The 23,923-nt window shown below is 42.0% G+C and overlaps 2 protein-coding genes across 4 annotated transcripts; both read left to right on the forward strand.

Moving 5' to 3' along the window:
• The first annotated feature begins 8,780 nt into the window (after positions 1 to 8,780).
• Positions 8,781 to 19,362, forward strand: egfl6 (EGF-like-domain, multiple 6). Of its 2 annotated transcripts, XM_027028226.3 has the most exons (13): positions 8,781 to 9,265; positions 10,506 to 10,612; positions 11,044 to 11,136; positions 11,369 to 11,488; positions 11,789 to 11,908; positions 12,355 to 12,489; positions 12,586 to 12,708; positions 13,169 to 13,231; positions 14,681 to 14,944; positions 17,196 to 17,258; positions 17,353 to 17,448; positions 17,684 to 17,946; positions 18,288 to 19,362. In XM_027028226.3, exons 1-13 carry the CDS (start codon positions 9,195 to 9,197, stop codon positions 18,390 to 18,392), a joined length of 1,623 nt encoding a protein of 540 aa, XP_026884027.2. In that variant the 5' UTR covers positions 8,781 to 9,194; the 3' UTR covers positions 18,393 to 19,362. The 2 variants fall into 2 exon arrangements, with proteins under 2 accessions (XP_026884027.2, XP_026884028.2); XM_027028227.3 differs by lacking the exon at positions 13,169 to 13,231 and having other exon boundaries at positions 8,784 to 9,265.
• Positions 19,363 to 20,200: 838 nt separating this feature from the next.
• On the forward strand, positions 20,201 to 23,501 carry rab9a (RAB9A, member RAS oncogene family). Of its 2 annotated transcripts, XM_027028231.3 has the most exons (4): positions 20,201 to 20,358; positions 21,105 to 21,224; positions 21,811 to 21,845; positions 22,170 to 23,501. In XM_027028231.3, exon 4 carries the CDS (start codon positions 22,220 to 22,222, stop codon positions 22,823 to 22,825), a length of 606 nt encoding a protein of 201 aa, XP_026884032.1. In that variant the 5' UTR covers positions 20,201 to 20,358; positions 21,105 to 21,224; positions 21,811 to 21,845; positions 22,170 to 22,219; the 3' UTR covers positions 22,826 to 23,501. The 2 variants fall into 2 exon arrangements, with proteins under 2 accessions (XP_026884032.1, XP_026884033.1); XM_027028232.3 differs by lacking the exon at positions 21,105 to 21,224 and having other exon boundaries at positions 20,212 to 20,358.
• Positions 23,502 to 23,923: the final 422 nt, after the last annotated feature.

Genomic DNA, 23,923 nt, shown 5'->3' on the forward strand with positions numbered 1-23,923 from the left:
GGAGGTTGAATTCAGGGCCAGACTATGGACCAGATTAGGACCAAGATCAGGAGCAGGACTGGCAACAGGTTTGGGAGCCAGAGCAGGAGCAGAAACCAGACTTAGTGTGCAGACATGAACCAGAGCTGGAACAGAGTTGGAACAGCTGGGCCTAGGAGCCATAAGGTAGTGAGCAGAGGCTCTGTGCTGCAGGACATGGGGACAGCGTCCTCCATGGTGCAGGACATGGGGACAGCATCTTCCATAGTGCAGGACATGGGGACAGCATCCTCCATGGTGCAGGACATGGGAATAGCATCCTCCATGGTGCAGAAGATGACATCTGCGTCGTTAACACTGGAGGCAGGAGACACTGGATCAGAAACAACACCAGGAGCAGGAGCAGGCTCTGAATCCAGCACATTTACCTGAACTCAAACTGGGCCACAAACTCTGCCACAAGCAAGGCCAGTACTCACTTGTTGTTTCATTGTTTTTGGTCATTTTGTAACAGAGAGAGAGAGTAGAATTAGGATGCACTGTTTACTGAGGGTAATTCCAACTCAATATTCTAGTCATTGCCGTAGTCTGTGGTCAAAAAACCAGTAGACAAAGACATCCCACTTGTAAATATGTCAAGATTTAAGTGACTGTGAACGTGGCATGGTTGTTGGTGCTACATGAGCTGGTCTGATTATTTCAGGAACTGGTGATCTACTGATGGAACTGGTGATCTACTGGGATTTAACCAGCTCTACAGTTAAAGTACTAAGGGGGAAAATCCATTGATGATGCCAGAGGTATGCAGAGGAACTTCTCTGAATGCACAACTCATTGAACCCTGAAGCAGATGGGCAACAGCAGCAGAAAAGCACATCAGGTTACTAAGAACAGGCAGTGGAGGCTGCAGTTCACACAGGCTCACCAAAACTGGACAATAGAAGATCAGAAAAACATTTCCTGGTCTGATGAGTCTCAGTTTCAGCTGCAACATTCAGGAGGTTGTGTCAGGGTTTGATGTAAATAAAATGATCTATCCTGCCTTGTATCAACAGTTCAGTGTATTACTTACATATGGCAGCAATATAATCAGACATCCCCCAAGTTCATTTCCGCTAACCCTAACATTTCCACATAACTTAAGTACTAGCTTCTCACATTGGTTCAGCATGACTCACCTCACTGGGAAGAGAATTTCCTCTTCTAAGAAAATTTTCATTATAAAGCCTAAAATAAAAAATAAGAGCTATAAATAATATATTCAATAGAGTGTAAAAGGTTATGAGGATGATTTATATAGTGTGCAGGTTTGAGGAAGTGAGAGATGAGCACTGCCATCCCTGCAGGCACATCCAAGTAAAAGACTGCTTAGCAGTGCACAAGGACGCTCGATAACTGCCATAAGGCTTCGAGTACAAGCCGTGACATGTACCAGTTGGCACCAGAGTCCACAATGCTGTCTGTGGAAGAAGAGAACGACTCTATACTCCATCACTGTGTAAGGCACCAAACCAGTCACGCCTTCAGCTCATGACGTCAGAAGAGCTGAGAGTTGAGCATATCGCTGGAGATGCACAGCAGTGATGCATGGCCAGCTGTTTAAACAGACACAGTGCCAACACACACACATTAGACCAGGCAGAGAGAGGTACCAAACAAAACAAAAATGATATGTGGTTAGTATGGTGTAGTGGGTAACAATGCTGCCAGGACTGGAATTCAGTCTCTGTCAGGGAACTCGCTAACACTAAACTCACCTACCCCTGTACCACTATACTCACCTACCTCTGTACTACACTCACCTACCCCTGTATCACTATACTCACCTGCCTCTGTACTACACTCACCTACCCCTGTATCACTATACTCACCTACCCCTGTACTACACTCACCTACCCCTGTATCACTATACTCACCTGCCTCTGTACTACACTCACCTACCCCTGTACTACACTCACCTACCCCTGTATCACTATACTCACCTACCCCTGTATCACTATACTCACCTGCCTCTGTACTACACTCACCTACCCCTGTATCACTATACTCACCTGCCTCTGTACTACACTCACCTACCCCTGTATCACTATACTCACCTGCCTCTGTACTACACTCACCTACCCCTGTATCACTATACTCACCTGCCTCTGTACTACACTCACCTACCCCTGTATCACTATACTCACCTGCCTCTGTACTACACTCACCTACCCCTGTACCACTATATTCACCTGCCTCTGTACTACACTCACCTACCTCTGTACTACACTCACCTACCCCTGTATCACTATACTCACCTGCCTCTGTACTACACTCACCTACCCCTGTATCACTATACTCACCTGCCTCTGTACTACACTCACCTACCCCTGTATCACTATACTCACCTGCCTCTGTACTACACTCACCTACCCCTGTATCACTATACTCACCTGCCTCTGTACTACACTCACCTACCCCTGTATCACTATATTCACCTGCCTCTGTACTACACTCACCTACCCCTGTACCACTATACTCACCTACCTCTGTACTACCCTCACCTACCCCTGTATCACTATACTCACCTGCCTCTGTACTACACTCACCTACCCCTGTACCACTATACTCACCTACCTCTGTACTACCCTCACCTACCCCTGTATCACTATACTCACCTGCCTCTGTACTACACTCACCTACCCCTGTATCACTATACTCACCTGCCTCTGTACTACACTCACCTACCCCTGTACCACTATACTCACCTACCTCTGTACTACCCTCACCTACCCCTGTATCACTATACTCACCTGCCTCTGTACTACACTCACCTACCCCTGTATCACTATACTCACCTACCTCTGTACTACAGTTGTACAGTTGTACAGTTGTACAACAACTCAGAGTTGTTGTTTCATCTTTGTGTTATGGTTGTCGGTGTTTAAATATGAAAACCTGTGAGCTACACTGTGAGTGTTCTGTGTAAATAAATGTAAACGTATGTGTTTGTACAACGTAACCCATCCCCGCATCCTGCTTAGCCTATATGTAAATATATATCCATCCCCGCATCCTGCTTAGCCTATATATATATATGTATATAGGCTAAGCAGGATGCGGGGATGGGTTACGTTGTATAATGGGTTACGTTATATAATTACCATCTTGTAAAGTGTCATTTTTTTTAAAGAAATGAAAAAACATTTAAAATTTGTTCTAAAGTGCAAAAATGCTCAAAGCTCTGCAGGCTAGTGTGGACAGGAAGTGATGCCTGTGAGTGCATGCTGAACTGAGAAGTAGGTCTTGCCTGTAACGTCTCTTTGAAGTAGAAACAGGTCTCACTTCAGTACCTCTTTCAGACTGCACAACAAGAAATGAGAGATGAGCACTGCCTGCTATCCTAGTGCAGAGAGTTGAACCTCACCCGTATGCTAGGGTTAGGGTTTAGGGCTTAGGGTTAGGGCTAGGGTTAGGGTTTAGGGCTTAGGGTTAGGGTTAGGGCTTAATTAATTGACTCAGGAATAAATGGCACGGATTGCATTATCCACAGAATGACTAACTAGGTACAGAATAACTAGTACAGAATGCAACAGATCTAATATATGAGTCCTGTCATCTCATTCACCATTAGTGATCATGTAGCAATGAAAAGGCAGACCCCGTGTATCTACCTCCCTTTCATTCCCTTGCTCTTTCTCTCTCTATGTGTTTGTCTCTCTCGCCTGGTTAGAATGGCCTAAAAGTGTCTTTGGTTCTGTGGTTCAGGAAGATATTTAATTTAAGAAGACCTTATCTGCTGCACTCGATGTCAGCTCACCCCTCCAAACTCCCTCATAACGGCCACATACATTTTGATGCGGAGATCCTCCGGGGATGGAGCATCTTAACAGAGGAGCCTCCGCCTGACAGCATATTCTCTTCCATTATTTATGAGGAGTGAGTGAGATAAGTCTTCAGCTGAAAGGGAACGTCCACTTAACCACTCTTACTCCAAAACATCGGTGTATCTCTATAATACTGCCACGTTACTGCCACAGAGCAGTAAAGCATATAGCTTACAGTATCTGCCACACTGGACAGTGATGCGCCTGACCTACATCTGGAGGAGTGCATGTAACTGTCGCTTCCACACTAGAATGTGTGCTCACGCTGGATAGCCCCACTGACTTGCAATAACACGAATCCATCACCACTGTTTCATACACATACGTCTCTTTCTTCTCTGTTTCCAGGTCAGAGTGACTGATCTGCATGAAGCATGTACAAAGCAGGTATGAAGCATGTATGAAGCATGTATGAAGCATGTACGAAGCATGTATGAAGCATGTATGATCAACATGTCAGGGGAACTGCAGTCACTGCCATCAGGCTGATGCTCCTTCTGAAGAGCAGGATGTGGTCACACGCTGCTTTTGAAATTTGTCAGTACTCTGAGTCCTTCTTCTCCTTATATAGGCAAGGCACAGCGACACGGGCTCTGGCCATTTATCACTGAGGAGATGTGATGGAGATTATTAGAAAGGACAAACTGATGATGTGCTATAGTTTGAATTATTGAAGTTTGAAAAGGAGTTGTGTAGCAAACACTGGACCTCTTTGGGAAGCCACGTTAAGTGCACTTGTGAAGCTCATTAGCCAACAGACTAGCAAGGTCATTCTAGCATTTTTTTATCTAGACGTTCAAAAGAGAAGCACAGAGCAGAGTTCACCAGTGTCAGACAACATGGAGGATTAAAGCTTTCCCGAGTGCACAAGTCCTCAAACGCTCCTTCTGCTTTCTGATAAAAAACACAATCACATGACAAAAATGGTATTCAAATCATTTTCTTCCCTTTTGCTTGACATTTGGTTTCTCAGTAGCAAACAGTGTCTCCTCCCTTTTCAGTGAGCTGAAGTGTTTCCAAAGGGCTGGGACTTTAATATGAAGTATAAGCAGACAGAGCCCCCTTGTGTCCGCACAGTGATTAGACCTTGACATGCCCTGGAGTCTGTCTGGCTGAAGGAACACAGACGTTCTGACCAGAGATTTAAGAAGAGCAGAGTCACTGGCAGAATGAAAGCTGCCTGTCTCAGAGTCTCGAACAGCACCTTGATTACAAAGATAGAGCTAGTTTAAGCCAGTGGTTCCAGTAGTCTGCAGGTCAGTCAGCAGATCAAAATTCAATATTATGTTGGACAGGTGCATGTGGAAAATGATACTGAGAAGCTGTCATGTTTTGAGGGTAGAAGATAATTTCAGTATAGCTGGAATTTGAAGTAAACAAAAATAGCATCCATATAAAGGTGAAGAGTAGGTTTGCAAAGAGCAGGTTTGGTTTGTTTTTGAATGAAAAATTAGAGATTATACAATGCATACAGTATAATTTTACCTAGGGTTTGCTTGGGGTGTGTGTGTGTGTGTGCATAGTTCACATAATTCAATTAATCAATTTTAAATCATATTTCTGCATATATAGGTGCATCTTTAGTATTCCTTTTTTTTTTTTTTAACCATACAGGCATAAATTCTCCCAGAGATTATTTTACCCACTGATGTTTTTTCCCCAAAATGTATCTGCTCATTATCTACCCCTACACAAGCTGTTTAATCAGAAGGAACACAAGTGCACTGGGGATGATTGATACACACTCAGCAAGTACTACTATACAAAGACTTGTTCTTGACGCTAGGAAACCTGAATCACCACGGGGTGGTGGTGTGGCTCCATGGCACCACGGGGTGGTGGTGTGGCATGGTTCGATGTCCCTGCATGACCTATGATTGGCGAAACACTACAAACTAGGTTCATTCAGTTGAACCATATCAGTGAAACACCCTCCACCCTTCAGTGAAACACTGTAAAATGACCTTGTAGAATTCAACATTATTGTAAAATAAACTCATGTCATTTAGTGCATATAACCAGGATATAAACCCATAAAAACAGTGAAATACAAGAACATAGAAGGAGACCTGCACCCCCAAAATACACACAGGGAAACTGTCAGGTGTGTGAAGCTTTATTGCTATTCTGAAATTAGACTTCTTCCTCTTTAGTGTTAGGCTCAATCTCTGTAAGTGGTCCAGAAACAGCAGTGCAGACAGAGTCTGGCCTACAGCTGTATGGAGCTCACTGCTGGGGTCAACTATTAGTGTGGCTGGCATTAGTGTGGCTGGCATTCTCTAAATGTTTAACATGACCCAGCATGGATGAGATATTCCGGCAGTGCAGCTAGCAATTTTAATGGGGGAGTATTTTAAAGCCTTCATGACTCCAATAGGTCTTAGCAATGATAAGAAGTCAGTTAATATTAACCCTTCGTTGTGTGCATCACACAACGGGTTTAAACAGCAGCTGAATCCCAGCAGTGTCAACCCAGCCAGAGCCAGATGTTCAATTAATATCCTCCAGAAGATCCACTGATCACTACAGTTCACTACTAATCGGGCCAGTGGTATTTCAGTGGTTAAGGTCCTTGACTTGTAATCAGAAGGTTGCTGGTTCAAGCCCCACCACTGCCAAGTTATCCCTGAGCAAGGTCCTTAACCCTCAATTACTCAGGTTGTACTCAGTCATAATTGTCAATTGCTTTGGATGAAGGTGTCAGATAAATGTAATGTAATCACTACAATGATTGGGGCACATTATGCAAGGAAGGGAAATCTTATGTTCAATTTTGGGTACATTTCATTTGTAGTCTTAAAGCATTCGTGATGAGTTTAATGCACAGTACTGTGCAAAAGTCAGATGAGACCCTTTCATTTATTTTATTTGCAGTCAAATCAGTCATTAAGCACAAACTATTCATTCTTCAGCATCGGAAATAAGCAAGAAACATATTTAGATACTATAGTATCAAATCTACATTTATTTAATTTGTCTAATCTTTTATGTTTTTGCATCCCATAGCATCTTTAGTTCTTACAATCTTAAAATCTTAGTTCTTACAATCTTAAAAAAGTTACAATTCTGCCCTTCCAACAAAAGGCATTCCAAAGATGTCACTGACAATCCCATTAAGAGACACTTGACTCATCACCTCCCAAAGACCCCTGAACTCCCATAGAAATCATTTCCAACCCATGTGCATCTAATATGGCTAGAGGAGAAATGTTTCTAAGACAAGATATAAGATCTTCCACTTTCATTACAAAGAGAACAGTTAAAGGAACATAAATGGATTTTAATATTCACTTTAAAAAAAGGTACAAGGGTGGACTTTTCCCTAGTTGTGTATGTTGTACTGTATGTTGTATTGTATTTTGTATTGTATGTTATTGTATATTGTATTGTATATTTTCCATAGTATTGTATGTTGCATAAACCTTTTTAAAGCTCATTTAAAGAAAGAAGCACAGATGTCCCTGACATTACAATAGAATATTACATTTGGAAATAAAGGACCTCTCCCTCTCTGGCAACTGTGTATCCTGGTCATCAGTCACTCACAGCATGGAGAACGGCTGCTGAGGTGATCAAAGTGCTTAGAAAAAAGGTGCCCTGATACGCTGGCCTCACCTCACTCCAGAGGTTGCACAGGATAGGCTGTCCCCTCAAACAAACGAGGAAATAGAAAAAAGGTTTATCTGGATACTGAGAAAAGGGAGGAAATCTGTCATACCAAGAATTATCTGGGATTTCAATGAAAGTTAAAAACAAAGAAGTTTTACTTTACAGAAGGGAGAACTTCCATTAGATGTTCATTAGATGTGACACCACAGAGTGGTGGTGTGGTGGTGTGACACCACAGGCTGGTGGTGTGGTGGAGCAGCCCCACAGGCTGGTGTTGTGCTGGAGCAGCCCCACAGGCTGGTGGTGTGGTGGTGTGGCACCACAGGCTGGTGGTGTGGTGGTGTGGTGGAGCAGCCCCACAGGCTGGTGGTGTGGTGGAGCAGCACCACAGGCTGGTGGTCTCGTGGAGCAGCCCCACAGGCTGGTGGTGTGGTGGTGTGGAGGAGCAGCCCCACAGGCTGGTGGTGTGGCATGGTTCACTGTCCCTGCTTGGCCTATGCTTGGCAAAACAGTTCTGTTAGATGTTCGGACCAGAATGGGCTGCTTATTCCATGTCTGTGGTGTCCCTTTCATAGGAAGAAAACTGATGTCAACTTAGTGTGACTTATCATGCCAGTAAAGCTTAGCAAGGTTGTTCTGAATAGTAGTAAAATATACAGCCCATTGTTTTAAACCTCTACAAATGTGAGGAATCCTTCAAGCTTTTCATTGTTTTTCAACATTATTGTTTGCCATTTTTAGAAAGTTATAAATGTACTCTAAAGACTGTGGAAATAAATGAATGACAGGCCAACAGTCGATAACCGCAATAATTCTGATTGCTAATTATTAAAATAAGGATTTCAACACCATGGAAAAAATGAAAAATGCAATGAAATGATTTACATTCCAGCGTGATTCCAGAGTGATGGGAATATTATGGGAGGTGACCGTGATTGCAGAGTAATGGGAATATTATGGGAGCTGACCATGATTCCAAGGACTGACCATGGCTGAACAGATGTTAGTCTTAACAGAAAACTTTTCAAAACCTTCAAACCCTTTTGTTGTTGAGTAAGTTGTTTTTTTTTTCTGAACCTGACATGTGCACTGGTGGCAACACTGAACCTAATCTGGAGCAAGACTTCAAAGAACTTGTCCTGTGGTAATGACAAGCCTTAGGTTTTTCTCCTTAAATCACTCAGCTAGTTACAACCAAGGACAATGTCAGACGTAAGCGTAAGAGTGGCATGTAACAGGACACCAGTATACAGTTAAAAGATAACTAGCACATCATCGTGACACATAATCCTTTCCTTAAAAATTCTACCTGTCACATGTTTAAGTGGAGAGCACCTAAGGTGATCGCAAAAGGGTACTTTTACTCCCTAGAGCTGGTAAGACTTAAGTCCATCAATCATGGATTTTAGCATGGAATTTTTAAAAGAGGACATCTATGACTCCCTTTCTGCCAGCCTCTAATACCCAAATACTCAACACACTGGCAGCCATTCTCTGGAACTTTAGCTCAGTAAAGTGAGACACTTACATATGGGACAGTGAGCAGGACAGAGCGGGGGTTGGGTGAGAGGTGCGAGCAGAAGAGGAAGCACAAGGGTAGATGCAAGCCAGCGCTCAGGCTACCCGAGCCAGGCTTTCTCCACACTCTGACTGATTTTTACACAAAAAATACCACAGTCAGACCAGAAGTAAACAGCAGAGAGAGAAACAAGGAAATCTGAACAGAGGTCATTCTCAAACATGAAACCTGTCACATGGATAAGCTCACTGTCTTTCCTGCTATACATTTGTTTTGGAAGAGCAGACTACAGGTAAGTGACCTGTTCTGAGATCAGTTCTCAATGCTATTGTCACAGACCAATGTTATACTAAAGAAGACAAACTGTTTTTACTGATTTGAGGAGACCTTTATTACTTCCTCATAACGTAACTTTGCACATTTACTATTCAGTGGAGTAATTTAAACTTCAGTAGGTGGATTCCTCCACAATGTCAAAGTGGTTAACAACAGTTGTCTTAACATTACATTCCAGGCAGAACAGCAGTGCTATCCGCCATACCTCTCTAAGGAAGGTTTCATATTGCCACACTGATCTTAGAGCTCTGTTACGTGCTCGTACAGAATTCATTTAAAGTCTCATGTCTCACCTTATGAACAGTGTGGATTTCATTAGCCAAACAGTGATGTCTGAAGCTTGTCTAATGTGAATAAAGCTAACATGTATCTTTAGTGTTTACATAGAACATAATACATAGGAAGGGCTTTTTTAATAACATGCAGTGCTCATTCATTTACGATTGTATTGCTGGGTGAAGGTTATGAATGCCTGGGTGGTTAAATGAAGCCTGGTAGCTGTTAATAACCAGTGTTCCACCTGTTAGCTGAGAGGTGGTTCTCATGTGGCTCCTGTGTGCACTATTCTGGTTTATTTCAATCATCTCTCAGATTCCTCCATCTGTCTGCAGCCTGATCTGCTTTTGGGAACCCAACAGAGAAGCTTGCTGAAAATATCTAAACCACTGAATGTAACTCTTGGGTATAGTACTGACTGGAGCTCTGGAGTATAGCACTGAATATAGCTCTGGGGTATAGTAAAGAATGTAGCTCTGGGGTGTAGTACTGACTATCTCTGGAGTATAGCACTGAATGTAGCTCTGGGGTGTAGTACTGACTATCTCTGGAGTATAGCACTGAATGTAGCTCTGGGGTATGGTACTGAATGTAACTCTGAGGTATAGTACTGGTGTATAGCAGTGGTAGCTCATTGGTTAAGGTACTTGACTTGTACTAAGAAGGTTGCTGGGTCAAGCCCCACCACTGCCAAGTTGCCACTGTTGGGCCCCTGAACAAGGCCCTTAACCCTCAATTGCTCAAATTGTACTCAGTCATAACTGTAAGTTGCTTTGGATAAAAGTGTCAGGTAAACGTGGAATTTCTTTATAAGTGTTTCGGTTCTTTGGAAGCTGGAAAGCAGCTAAGGTTGTGTAGTGTGTTTGTGAGAACTGATGTGTGTTAATGACGTGGCCTGTCTCCCACTATGACCCTGGAAGGCAAAGGAGACAGATCTCTGTTGGGAACCAACCAGGTGTTTGTCGCTATGGCAGCAAGCTGGAGTGTTGCTACGGCTGGAAGAAAAACAGCAAAGGACATTGTGAAGGTAAAAGAATTGTTCTTGGTTTGTAAATATTCCAAACTAGATTGTCTTAAAGATATCTAGCTCTTAGTACACCTACAGTCTTTTCAGACATTTGGTTTTCTATGTTAAATACAAAATGTGGCATTTTTCACACGTATGTCCCATATTCCAGATTATATTTAAAGAACTGGAAATTGTTCTGTCAACAAACTCTTTTTAAACACTTTCTGTGGCTATGTACTTTCAAAATATAGAAAACTATGAAGGACAAATGACCTCTGGGCCAGGATGAAATTGGCTTGGGCGTTTACAAATGTGAGCTTTCGCTCTGTTTGTGAACTAGCTTCACCTTCCAGCTCCAGCTTCCACACTCCCGCTTCCTTCAAGCCCTTTCCTTTACTAATATATGTGTCTCTCTTCCCTGCTCCTTCTCCCTGTGAACATGTTCCCAGCCCAGTGTGAATTAGGCTGCAAGCATGGAGAGTGCATCGGCCCAAACAAGTGCAAATGCTTTCCGGGCTACAGTGGGAAGACATGTAGCCAAGGTGGGTCAGAAGGGTTAGTCATGCCTTTCCTCCCATTTTGGTCCTAGTGTTCTCATAGGACACATTTTTTGACTCCCTTATGTTCTTGCTGTGCCCGGCTGTATCAAAATTTCTTTCTCTCTCTCTCTCTCTCTGTCTCTCTGTCTCTCTCTCTCTCTCTCTCTCTCTCTCTCTCTCTCTCTCTCTCTCTCTCTCTCTCTCTCTCTCTCTCTCTCTCTCTCTTTGGCTCCAGATCTGAACGAGTGTGGACTGAAGCCGCGGCCCTGTGAGCATCGCTGTATGAACACGTTCGGCAGCTACATGTGCTACTGCCTGAACGGATACACGCTCACTTCTGATGGCTCTTGTGCGAGTGAGTGCCCTGTTAACCTGCCCTTATCTCCTAACAGGAACAACACATAAGAAGATCCTCAGAGGGTAGATCTCAATGGTCTTCCAATTTCATTTGCTGTACAAAAGTGTCCGTTTGCCTAGAGGAAATCACAGTAGTATCAATAGTTGTACAATAATGTTTTGTACAACAAGATTTCTTGTTTCTTGAAATTCTCTGATTCAAATTTTAAATCCCAGAAGAGAAGTCCACCTATTAAATAACTTCTCACTGGAGAATATCACTGAGAATAGGCCAGGACTTCTGTGCTGTGTGCTGCAGACTCAAGGATATGTGCGCTGGCCCACTGTCAGTACGGCTGTGAGGAGGTCCAGAGGGAAACTCGCTGCCTCTGCCCCTCCGCTGGCCTCCAGCTCGGTCAGGACGGCAAGACATGTGTGGGTGAGTGCAGTCCGCTTGGTTACCAAGACGACACTCCCAAACCCCTTATCTCATTGGTTACCATGACAACTCATTAATACACCTCAGGCCCTTGGGACTTGGCTTTCTCACCACACACCAGTTTCTTGAACACATTCATTGTTCAGCTATACATGCTACAGTCAATCAGCTATTGTCTGAATGTTTCTGCCAGTACTACTATTGAACAAAGATCATCTCATCTCAAGACAAACCAATAAGCTGTAATTATGATAATTACAGTGTGGATCCACACAGTGTGTTTTCAAAATACACCATGTTCCTTGACTTTGAAATGTTCCTTGACAGAAACCTCAGTGTATCACCAAAGGAATCCAAAATCTACTGAACAGCCAATAATAATAAATACTACAAAAAAAAAAAAAATGTCAGAGCAAATTTTAAAATATTTTTGTTTCTGTTGTTAGACATTGATGAATGTGTGACCGGGAAGAACCAATGCCCATACAACCGGCAGTGTGTCAATACATTTGGGAGCTACTACTGCAAATGCCAGGGGGGTTATGACCTGAAGTACATCGATGGCAAATACGATTGTGTGGGTAAGAACACTCGTCTGCTGCAAGCCTTCTGTTAAAGAAAATAAGTGTAAGTCCCATAAGCTGTTTTCCCACCTGCACATTTTGCTTAACTTTCAGATATTAATGAATGTATAACCGGCACTCATAAATGTAGCCATCATGCAGAATGTATAAACACACAAGGATCCTACAAGTGCAAATGCAAGCAAGGTTTCCGTGGCAGTGGGTTTGACTGTTCAGGTAAGAACTCTTGCCAGCAAACCCTAATCTAGAAATATGAAGAGACTAATCACTGTTATACTGCATGAGATACAGTAAAGATGCCCTGTCTGAGTTTCTTAGCTGTGAGTCGACTCTTAGTAGTACGTCTGACACACTTCACTGTAAGGAGAAGTATATTTCATAAAGAGATGTGGAGAGCATAAGGGCTGCCAAAAGCTGCATCCTGTTTTTCGGAGCCTCAAATCCATCCCAACGTTAGGAAGGGTAAGGCCCACGATTGGAATCCCACCTGTGTAAATATCTGCTTTTGTACCCAACCCAGTAATGGAAGCACCAAAGGAAAGCCACAGCCATGCTCTCTGCCAGAAGGAGTTGCAGCATGAGGTCCACTTCTCCAGGGATAGCCAGTTGTTTTGAAAAAGATTTGAAAGCCAGGGGGCTGTGTGTGAATAAAGATTGCTTTTTTGTGTTTTTCTAGTAAAACCATTTTATCGCAGCTCCTGGGATGGGGATAAAGGCAGTGCAGATGAGTTTCTTAATGGTGAGATGGCACAGAAATATAAGTCTGACCGCATGCTGATCTCAGATCTGCCTGATATGGGTCTGGGTCCCAACTGCTCGCTGTCAACATTGATCTTGTGGTCTGGTCTGAGAACAGTCTGAGAAAAGTATCCTGCAATACCAGGTCTGTTCTGACCTAACTTATAGAACTAGGGAAAAGGCAGAAAGCAAAACTGATCTCATATCAACCATTAGAGGTAAATTTAGGCAGGTATTACCCTTTCCATTGCTTTGTATGATAGATCAGGCTTTTCACCGTGCATTCACATACGTGTTTCATTCAAAGATTATTTTCTTTTCTATGAGAGCATGAATCAACTGCTTTCTTACATACTGAAACACAAGTGCTCTGTGGATATACAGAACATTCCCTTTCATGCTGACTTGTTAAGCTTGCATGAAAGTTCATTGCACCATTTCTGAAGAATCAATGTGTATGCATAACCTCAAGATTTAAAATCCGGATCTACCAATGATATGGAGACCAGATCAGGTTCTAAGCATTCCTCTGAATCAATCCATGATATATCTACCCAGCACTCTTACTTTACTCAATAAGGCCAGGAAAGAAAGACTGCTTCTCCAGGGTAGAGGCTTGTTCAAAAACACTGTTACAATTAAGATTGCACTGGCAGTTAAAACAATAGTTTCTATGCACTATGCCATACACTGATGTTTAGCAAGCATTTTGAAGAATTTAAAAGTATTTCAAGGGATTGGCTCCGTCAGTCTCTTTGTTTGGTGTGGGATTGCCAGGTGTGGGGCTTTGTTGCCAAGGATTTTGCATGGATTGCAGAGGAAAAATATACTGTGTGCTTAGTAGCTGGTTTGTGCAATTGCAAAAAGCAGGTCTGGCTGTAGGTTATTCCAACCAAGCTAGCATACATCTGAAAACTCTGAACTGATTAAACAAGTGTAATTAGGTATACTCCTGCTTGGATGGAACACTAACATTTCGCCTGACCTTTCCTTGACTGAACAACGCTAACTCAGAAGTTCTACAGTTATTTGAGGCATGCTCAGTGAGCACACATGTGCTCTCTATGAAGTCCAAGGTGTGATGGGATCATACAGCTGTTAGGTGTTAGTAATTGTGTGCTGTTAGTGTGTGAAAACTGATTCATGGTTTAGTGGCATAGCAGGAGGACCAGCAACATGGATTAAAAACTTAGAAGAGAAAAAGGGGATTAATGTAGAATGCATGGGAAGTAGTTTATTTTGATCATTTAAAAAAATGCTGTTGAAAATATATCAAAGCAATGTGAGACATTACATGGTGTCTTTGGAATAAACCTGATGCTCATGATTTTACTATTAAAATATAACAGCATTGACATTCTGAATTGGAATTCAGCATTGGAATTCTGAAATTCTCAGTGGGAATACCAGAGGATCTTGAGGGCCATAATTTCTCTGTCTCACCCTGTAGCAATCCCAGATCCACCATCTAGGCCACGAATCCTTGGTGGCAAGCTGGACAACACCATCCCGGAGCCTAAAGTGACTGAGTCACCCAGGTTCCGCCTGCAGCCCTTTGACTATGATGGTGAGGTCTATGTTGGACTCCCAGTAGAAGGAACACCAGCGTTCCCAGTGGAGGATGAGGAGGAATTTGGAGAAGAGAAAAGAGATGGTGGAGGTGGAGAGAATCAAGTGGAGGGTGAGGAGCTGAACCCCAGAGGAGACGTGTTCTGTGAGTGAGCATTCTGACCAAACACAAGTAGTCCAATCAATGTCACAAATATAAAACACTGCAGGATGGAAAGTAGGTGTAGTTTTGCCATTCTTTTTTGTAATTGCAAAATATATATTTTTAGATATAATTCAAAAGTAGGAATTTAGGGGATTGAATTTTACTTTGAAACATTAAGAAATCATCCACATGCCAGACCTTGATACCTGGACCTTCTCTATGGTCCAGCATGGAGTATTGGGAATCTGGCATCAAAGGACAAGTGTCAGGCCTCATGAGTCATAAATATTACTCATTGCTTATGTCTTTTCAATACTCAGATCTGTGAGAAGGTCTGGTGAAAAGGATAAAAAGTCATAATAGTATCTTCAAAACAATTTGCATGCTTTTTTCAATATCATTTATATCCCAGTTCTACAAAAATTATATAGAATTTTTATATAGCATTCATAATTCATAATTCATAATTGAATATAATCGAATAGCACCATAAACCTTAGCATAGCACATTGTCTTTTCCCTGAAGTTTGACACTTTCACAGACATGTTTTCTAAATCATGGTGCAGCATACAGATATCTGCACATTCTCAGCAAAGAGCATCAGATTGTTTTCATGAGTGACTGACATCAGCACAAATCCCGTGCTTTACTTAGCACAAAATGTATAGCCAGGCTTGGAGGAAGTCTATTAACAGTCTAAGATATTTATTCAGTAGATACCATTTCCAAGCTTAGTAGTGTGGCATAAAATATAGTTTAGGAGACTATGAGGTGAGAAGAAATAGCTCGAGGAGGGAAACAAAATCTCCCCTGCCACAGTTATAAGAGTGCTCTAAAATCTCAACTCTATATAGCAGTCTAGTACCTTTGGAGTCATAAACAAAGAAACAGAAGACCTGCTCCTCATGTCCGTGCTATCTGAGGCACTTCAGGGCTGGTCAGATGTTCGAGTGAAAGGTGATATTCCACATTGCTGTTTCCCTGTAAAAGGTCACCTCAGATATCTGATCTACAGTGTCAAACAAACACCTTCACAGCCAGCTATGAATTAAAGGAGATTTTTAAGGAGCTAATGTCAGTACAGGAGATTCCTGAGGCCCTGGAGAAAAATTTAACATCTGCTGGGAGAAACATTTTAACAGTCCCCTTTCTGAGTCACTCAATATACCAATGACCCCCTTTTTTTGGGGGGGGGGGGTGATCTTAGGAATTTACTGTCCTTAGACTTGTGATTGCAACTTTTTGCCTGTGTGAGAAATGGGAAAAATATTCCATTCTCATTAAAAGAACCTCTAAACTGTTGTTGCCAAAAAGTAAAAGCAAGGTTCAGCTTTGGGGATGAGAGAAAAGTCTCATGCATGGGGTCAAGCCCATAAAAGATGCTTTAGAAAGAGAGACACATGAAAGCCAAAGGGTGGTTAGAACTATCAGTCTTCCTGTCAAAAGGGACAAAACCTATTCAGTCCTGTTGCGGTGCCAAACAAATGAATGTGTATTAGCAGCAAATAAGAGCAACAGGACTAGTTTGGACTTTGGAGGATGTTCCTAGCACCTTAGGGAAATTAATAATACAAACACCTTTTGGTGCCAGATGCTCAAAGCCTGCATTGCAAAGCTTAAACGACCCTTGTTAATGTCACTTTGGCTTGAGCTGAAGTCACTAAGTTCATGCCAGAGAGGTGCTTCATGTCTCACTGAGCTTGTAACAGTCCAGGGCTTTTGTCTCAGAGCTGAGGTTTGTCTCCAAGAGCAAGAGGAGACAGGCCTGAGACATCCATCAGCTGTGGGGGGAATTCCACTAGGAAGGCAAACAATCACCCCAAGGCATGACCTCCACACCCCCTGCCTCTGCCTGCCAGAGCGAGACAGCAGTCTTTTATTAGCGTCCTCCAGAACAGCTGTTGGGGAGATCGACCTGAGACTGAGGAAATACCCTGTCATCAGTCTGCACATTTTCCACTAACATAGGTTTCTGCCAGAGCTTTCACTACACCTGGTTGTGTGTGCCAACAGGCGTGTTCAAGTGTCAGGTGTCCCACCAGTAAACGGAAAGAAATGACTGACACATGGGCATGTAGCCACTCGCTGTCAGAAAGCTCATGGCTGTGTGCTTTATAGGGAGATATTTGCAAACCATCAAGGGTATTTCCTTGGTGCATTAGTTACACAACACTCGTTCTGAGCTTCTTTATAAAGCTGCATTTAAGTTGTATTTTTCTACTATATACCTAAGTGTTATTTGTTTTACAGATGAGTCAATCTACAGTCCAGCAGAGGAGTTTAGGGAAATCCATGCAGCTTCTCTGCAGCAGAGTATGACAAACCTACTTTGATCTTTTTGAGTGCCACTTCACTCTTTATTCATTGTACACCTGGAGCTGGTATTCATATACGTGTACTTGAGCAGGACACCTGATGGACTGCAACTTTGACTCGGGAGTCTGTGAGTGGGTTCAAGACAAGGAGGATGACCTGGACTGGACTGTGCATTACTATGAGAATGGTACTTGGTGACCATTTGGAGTTTACATGACAACAGCCTGTTTTTTTAGAAACATAATTATACATGGATCATTTTTACTGGCTCAAAGAAATAGTAACCATAGACGATGTTATTGTAATTATTTAGTAAGCACATAATGGGGAGTTCTAGCTTCTGTTATGCGTTATGCTTTTTCATGCGACCGATTAGCTTGCATTCTGTCTTTCTGAGGCTGCAACTGTGTTTGCACTTTCAGGACTGCAGTACTACATGGGCCTCAGTGGGCCCGTGGGGATCCGGAGGGAAATGGCCCGGCTGATACTCCTCCTCCCTGACCATATGCAGTACGCACCCTTCTGTCTGAAGTTCAGCTACCGCTTCACAGGCCGCCAGACGAGAGCACTGCGTGTGCTGCAGGACACTAGCGGCTCTGCTGTGTGGGAGCGGAGACACACCCACAGTGAGGCCTGGCACACGGAAAGTGTCACCATTACCTGGACTGACACACCTCCGCAAATGGTGAGGAAACACTAGTGACTCATTTACTCATCAGTATTCTCTCCGACTCTAGATGTCTGCATGAGACCACCTTGAGTCCCCGCAACATTCTTGCTTATCTGACAGTTCGATTGAATTGAAAATGCAGTATGCTATATGTCAGGAGTCTTTGAGAAACAATTACAGTGGAGAACATATGATTTAACCAATTAACTCCCACACGCACCCTCAGCATCACTGGGCCTCAACTACTGCTCTTGGCATTTTATTAATATCCCTGACAGATGTTGTCACTGTAATTTATCACTGAATCACCTCTGTGTTCAAAACTGAACGGAACCCTTTAAATTGTATTCCATCAGATTATCTTTGAGGGACTGCGTGGAAAGTTGGTCACTGGAGAGATTGGGCTGGATAATGTATTGCTCATCTCAGGATCCTGTCATGATGAAGCTACAGTCTTTTAGAGGAGCCCCCGTTTAAGGAGCTTGGTGTCCATCAGTAGCTACTCCTCAGAGCTCACTGTCCTCAGAGAAGCCCCATCTAATACGCCTCATTGTGCCATTTAATAAACGTGAGCACAATACAGAATTTGTAATATGCTGGTATACAGTACGATGTATGATGTCTTTCATGCAATGGTGCTTACATTGTTTTGTTTCTTTCTGTGTAGGTTTTATCCTAATTATACATGTTTCATTCATAATGTGTTTCAATGAACAATGAGGTGGTTAGTGATGGTTGATGAATCTCATGAACAGAGCTATGAACTGAAACTGTGATTTCATCTTAGTGAGACAAAGCATTTAACTATAACAAAACAGCCTTTTAACCATAACAAGCAAGTATTTTAACTATAACAAAATGGGTTAACTATAACAAAACAGGTTTTTAACTAAAACAAAACAATATTTTAACTATAACAAAACAGCCTATTAGCTATAACAAAACAGATTTTTAACTATAACAAAACAACCTTTTAACTAAGGCAGTTGTAGCTCAGTGGTTGAGGTACTTTACTTGTAATTGAAAGAATGCTGGTTCAAGTGCCACTGTTGGGCCCCTGAGCAAGACCCTTAACCCTCAATTACTCAAGTTGTGTTCAGTCAGAATTGTAAGTCACTTTGTATCTTTGAACGGTGAGTAACAGCAAAATGCTGATTTGTTATGTTTAAAAGGCTGTTTTGTTTACAACATTTAGCTGACACTTTTATCCAAAGTGGAAAAGGTACACTAGTATTAAGGTAACTGCTGATTAGGGCTTTAAAAACAAGCATTCAGAGAAAAATATTAATCATATGAAACAATGTAGCCTGTTATGCTTTTTTTCATTTACATTTAGTATTAGTAACCATTCACTGTTTGTGTGATTGTTAAAATGAAAAAAATATAACTGCTGTAAATTTTGCCTTGACACATTAAAAATGTTTTTTTAAAGGTGCTTCTCATTTATTTGTGTTTATGCTGCAGTGTGTGTGTGTGTGTGTGTGTGTGTGTACTTGTGTTATATTTAGCACATTTTTACTTGAGGTTAAATGTAGAGAATACTGCATTAGAGTCATGTCTAAAATGTCTGACCCCCATGTAATGTAAAAAAAAATGCTGTATAAAACCTGCAGATTAGCCAAGTCAACCTTATTTATATAGCACTCGTTACAAAGCAGCTTTATGAATGTTTAGGTACAGGTCTCTAAAGCGCAAGGCAGTGGCAACATTGACCAGGAGAGGGAACCTTCTTCCTTGGGTGGCCTAGCTAACAGTCCAATGTTCTATTACATTATAGTCCATGTGGCCATGTACGTACATAACATGCTCACTAAGAAAAACACTCAATTTTATATCTTTAAATGTGATGTTTCCATTTTTTCTCTACCTGAGTTTTTGTTCTGTTTGTGTGTACGAGAGACAATATATTTTTAAATCCTACCAAGACCATGCTGCTCTGTTATAATTACAGTTTAATAAAACATTATTTTTTGCTTGAGATTTGAATGTGAATAGTATTTAGTCTCAGTAATGTGTACTGTTTTTATAGGGTGGGAAAAACATCTCCGTTTTTTCTGTAGTCAGTTGGTCTTTAGTCCTCTTTTCGCCATACGTGTAAACATAAGGCACTAGCTTGACGCGGAACCTGTTTGTGCGTCTTACTCAGAGGAGACATGTGTTTTTCAGATGATTAAAACCGTAACGATATATTTCTAAAATGAACAAACAAAACCAAATACAATAAAATAAAAGCTTCGCTGTTTCACATTCATTATGCTCAAGGGCTCCTGTCAGTAGACGCTAGTCACGTGACACGCAGACCGCGTCACGGTGGCTAACGCTGTGTGAGGAAGAGTCATCAGAAATGCACACTCCATTAGTTTAAACAAAATTACACATGGTCTTCAAAACGACGTTCAGGTTACACGTTTTAAAGATTCTTAACAGGTAAGCGTCGTTCATGGTTCAATGATGAGTGTTTTCATGTCGGCAATTTCAACTAGGGGCCCTGAGGAAAAGGTAAGTTAGTAGATTAGCTTAGCTTACTCCTAACAACAAAACCCGCAGCGTTGTACATGACAAACATAACAGCTCCTAATAGCAGTTTGTTTGCGATCTTTACCGTGTCGTCATCTTGCCAGATTTGTTAAGGTAACTAGGTTAGTAAACTTGTTAACCTAGCCTAGCTAAGATATTTATCTAGTTGTATCTAGCTAGCGTTAGCGTTTCCGCGTCTCCAGCCCTTCCTCGTTAAAGTCAAGATAACCCAACTAATTCTAGTCATCTAGCCCATTTAGCTATCACACTCGGACGTGTTGCCGGACTCTTACAGAGATAGCTAACCCTAGAATAGTTAACGAGGCAGCTGGCTATTTTTAACGTTACTCGTGTGAAGCTATGTCAGTCACATTTACTTTTTACATTGGTTTATTTGTATTCCACATAACCAAGGTTGGTCGTACGTTAAAATATATCAAATAAGAGTTCAAGCTAGCTAACCTAGGTTAACTAACATAGAAGTCGTCGTGATCCGAGAAACCAATATATATGACCAGCCCTTTGTACAGAATAATCATCACAATTTTATATATTTAAGTATAGTTTGGAATAAAACAATTTCCTATCATAGTTCTGCCTAAAATGTATAATTCCTTAGCTACGCGAGTGACATTTTGCTCGATTTTCCATTACAGCAGGTTAAATGTTGATTGACCTGTTTCCTCTGACCACCTCTTCAACGCTGAACGCCACTGCATGTGATCCTCAGGAAACACTGATTCACGCGACCAAGACCCGCTGACATAGGACTTGACGTTAGTTAACAGTAATTTTGTATTTATATTACGGTAGACAAGCTCTTTTTTATTTCTACATGGTCTCTGAGTTCTGTGTAAAAATACCAATGGTTTAATGCAGCGTTACTGGCTGCACATTAATTACCATAGAAGACCTGCAGCCTTACAAAGCATGGCTGTCCTTTGCACGCTGAAATCACAAGTCTGACAATTGAGTAAGAGTGGCCTGTTAAAACTATAATGACCAAATTGTTCTGAGCATCTTTGGAGTTGTTGTTTACATGGTGGGATGGGAGAGTGGTGTGGCAAACAGGTCCATCAGCTAAAGGAAGATCTTTACAAAAGCAAGTGTTCTTGCTCAGAGCAGCTGTGCTGCACATTTCTGGTTCTTGGCTAAGGCAGGACAGATAGGGGTAGGAATTGATGAAATACATGTGCATGTTAGTGGTGGGGTGGTAATACAGATGAAGGCCCTGTTTTAATCCGTGTTGCTGCTCTTGTATAGACACATTCATTCATTCATTCATTCATTGGTTGATTGGGAATTTGTATATTCAGTGAGCTTATGCACTCATGTCCTTGCATGCTTAACTTTCTGTTCCAGATCGATAATGGTGAATTTTTCAAAGTACTAAAAAGGTAAGAAAAACATGCGGTTTGCTTTCTTTTTCTGATCTTGTTCCAGGACAACAGTGTTTATTCACAACATCATCAGGATTGCTTGTTTTCATGTTATGAAACACAGAGTACACAGGTGGTCTTCATAACAGTACAGGTTACTGCAATGTAGGGGGTCATCATCACAGTACAAGTTACTACAGTGTAGGGGGTCTTCATCACAGTAGATTACAGCAGTAAGGGAACCAAAATGAATTTTTTTGAAGGCCTGTAATGATTCTGAGATCATAAGAGCCCTTAACACTCAGAGATCTGAACTGTGCATTGAACCTTTTCAACCTCCAGTTTCAAGGAAAATTTCAACCTCCAGTTTCAAGGAACAGTGGAGAATCACAATGTCTTCTAAGTCGTCCCTCCTGAAAGTGATTCTCCTGGGAGACGGTGGTGTGGGTAAGAGTTCCCTCATGAACCGTTACGTCACAGATAAGTTTGACAGCCATCTGTTCCACACCATTGGAGTGGAGTTCCTCAACAAGGAGCTGGAGGTGGACGGGCGCTCGGTCACTCTGCAGATATGGGACACGGCAGGTCAGGAGCGTTTCCGCAGTCTGCGTACGCCCTTCTACCGTGGTTCTGATTGCTGCCTGCTCACCTTCAGTGTGGACGACAGCCAGAGCTTCCACAACCTGGCCAACTGGAAGAAAGAGTTTGTGTACTACGCAGACGTGAAGGAGCCGTCCACGTTCCCATTCGTCGTGCTCGGGAACAAGGTGGACATGAGCGAGCGGCAGGTGGTGTCCGAGGACGCACAGCAGTGGTGCCGTGAGAACGGCGACTACCCGTATTATGAGACGAGTGCCAAGGACGCCACCAACGTGGCGGCGGCGTTCGAGGAGGCCGTGAGGAGAGTGCTTGCGACGGAGGACAGGGCGGAGCATCTCATCCCCACAGACACGGTTAATCTTCACAGGAAGCCACGTGGTAGTGCCCCCTGCTGTTGACGAGCGGGAGAAGGACACCTTGTAATAAGTGAATTGAAGTGGCCATTGAACAGGACGAGTCTGCATCGTCTTTGAGGTCATGCTACATTAGACCTGCACTTGTTCCAAAACACTGGGTTGTTCTCACTGGGTGATGTTCTAGTAGACTTTTTTCAAAACATGACTGAGTTCTAAAGGCAGCCTGAGGTGTCTGATTGTAAGAACCTAGATATTAGAGAGTTTTCTCTGAAAACATTGATATATTAAGCATTACATTCTAATATTAAGACTGAGAACAATGCAATAAAGCTATGAAGTTTCACTTCCTGTAACAAAGATTAACCCAGAGGGACTGGTACACTGTGGCTGAATGTCTAATCTATTAACATTAAAGGACTGTGTGGAGTGCCAAAGCGAAGATTTAGAATGTGATATATTACCACAGAATGAAAATGTAGCGTACTTAAATTATAAATCAAAAGCACTAAAATCTTTAAGCTGCAATTAAATGAAAAGAAAGCTGAAATAATTGACAGTGTTGATTTTCTATTTCGTTTTTTAAGCATGAAATGTTTTAGTTTATGATCTTTTCAAAATTAAGTACACTTCAATTAAACCTGTATTAACAGAATTAACAGTAACTAGATGTGAGGTTGTTTTGGGTGATGAGGGAAATTAAAGTAGGAATACTGGACAATGTTGAGGTCTTGGTTTTTGTGTGGTGGTCTAAGTGTTATCTTTATTAATGAAGTTCATAAGTACTCTGTGTTTGATGCTATGGGTGATTTCTGTTGGTAGAAAACATGGTGAACAGATCGCCCTGTCAACATTTTGACAAACTTTATACTAGTATTTGTCATTTTGAACGGGTAATGATTTGGAGTCCTAATGTTGATCAGATGGCATATGAGATAAATGATGTGTCTGTCTGGTCCAGCACATCCACTGTATGTGTAAACAACAGTTTTAAGTGTTTGCCTTTGCTACAGGGCCCTGTACGTTTCACTTTTCCTTAAACTAGGGTTGAAGTATGTAAGCAAGTGTATGAAATTATGCACTTAATTCAATGCCCAGTAATGTTTGCTTTAGATTTTATATAGTATAATTCTACTCTGTACA

Source organism: Electrophorus electricus, chromosome 9 (assembly GCF_041902795.1).
Source record: "Electrophorus electricus isolate QZ-2024a chromosome 9, ASM4190279v1, whole genome shotgun sequence".
Taxonomy (NCBI): Eukaryota; Metazoa; Chordata; class Actinopteri; order Gymnotiformes; family Gymnotidae; genus Electrophorus; species Electrophorus electricus.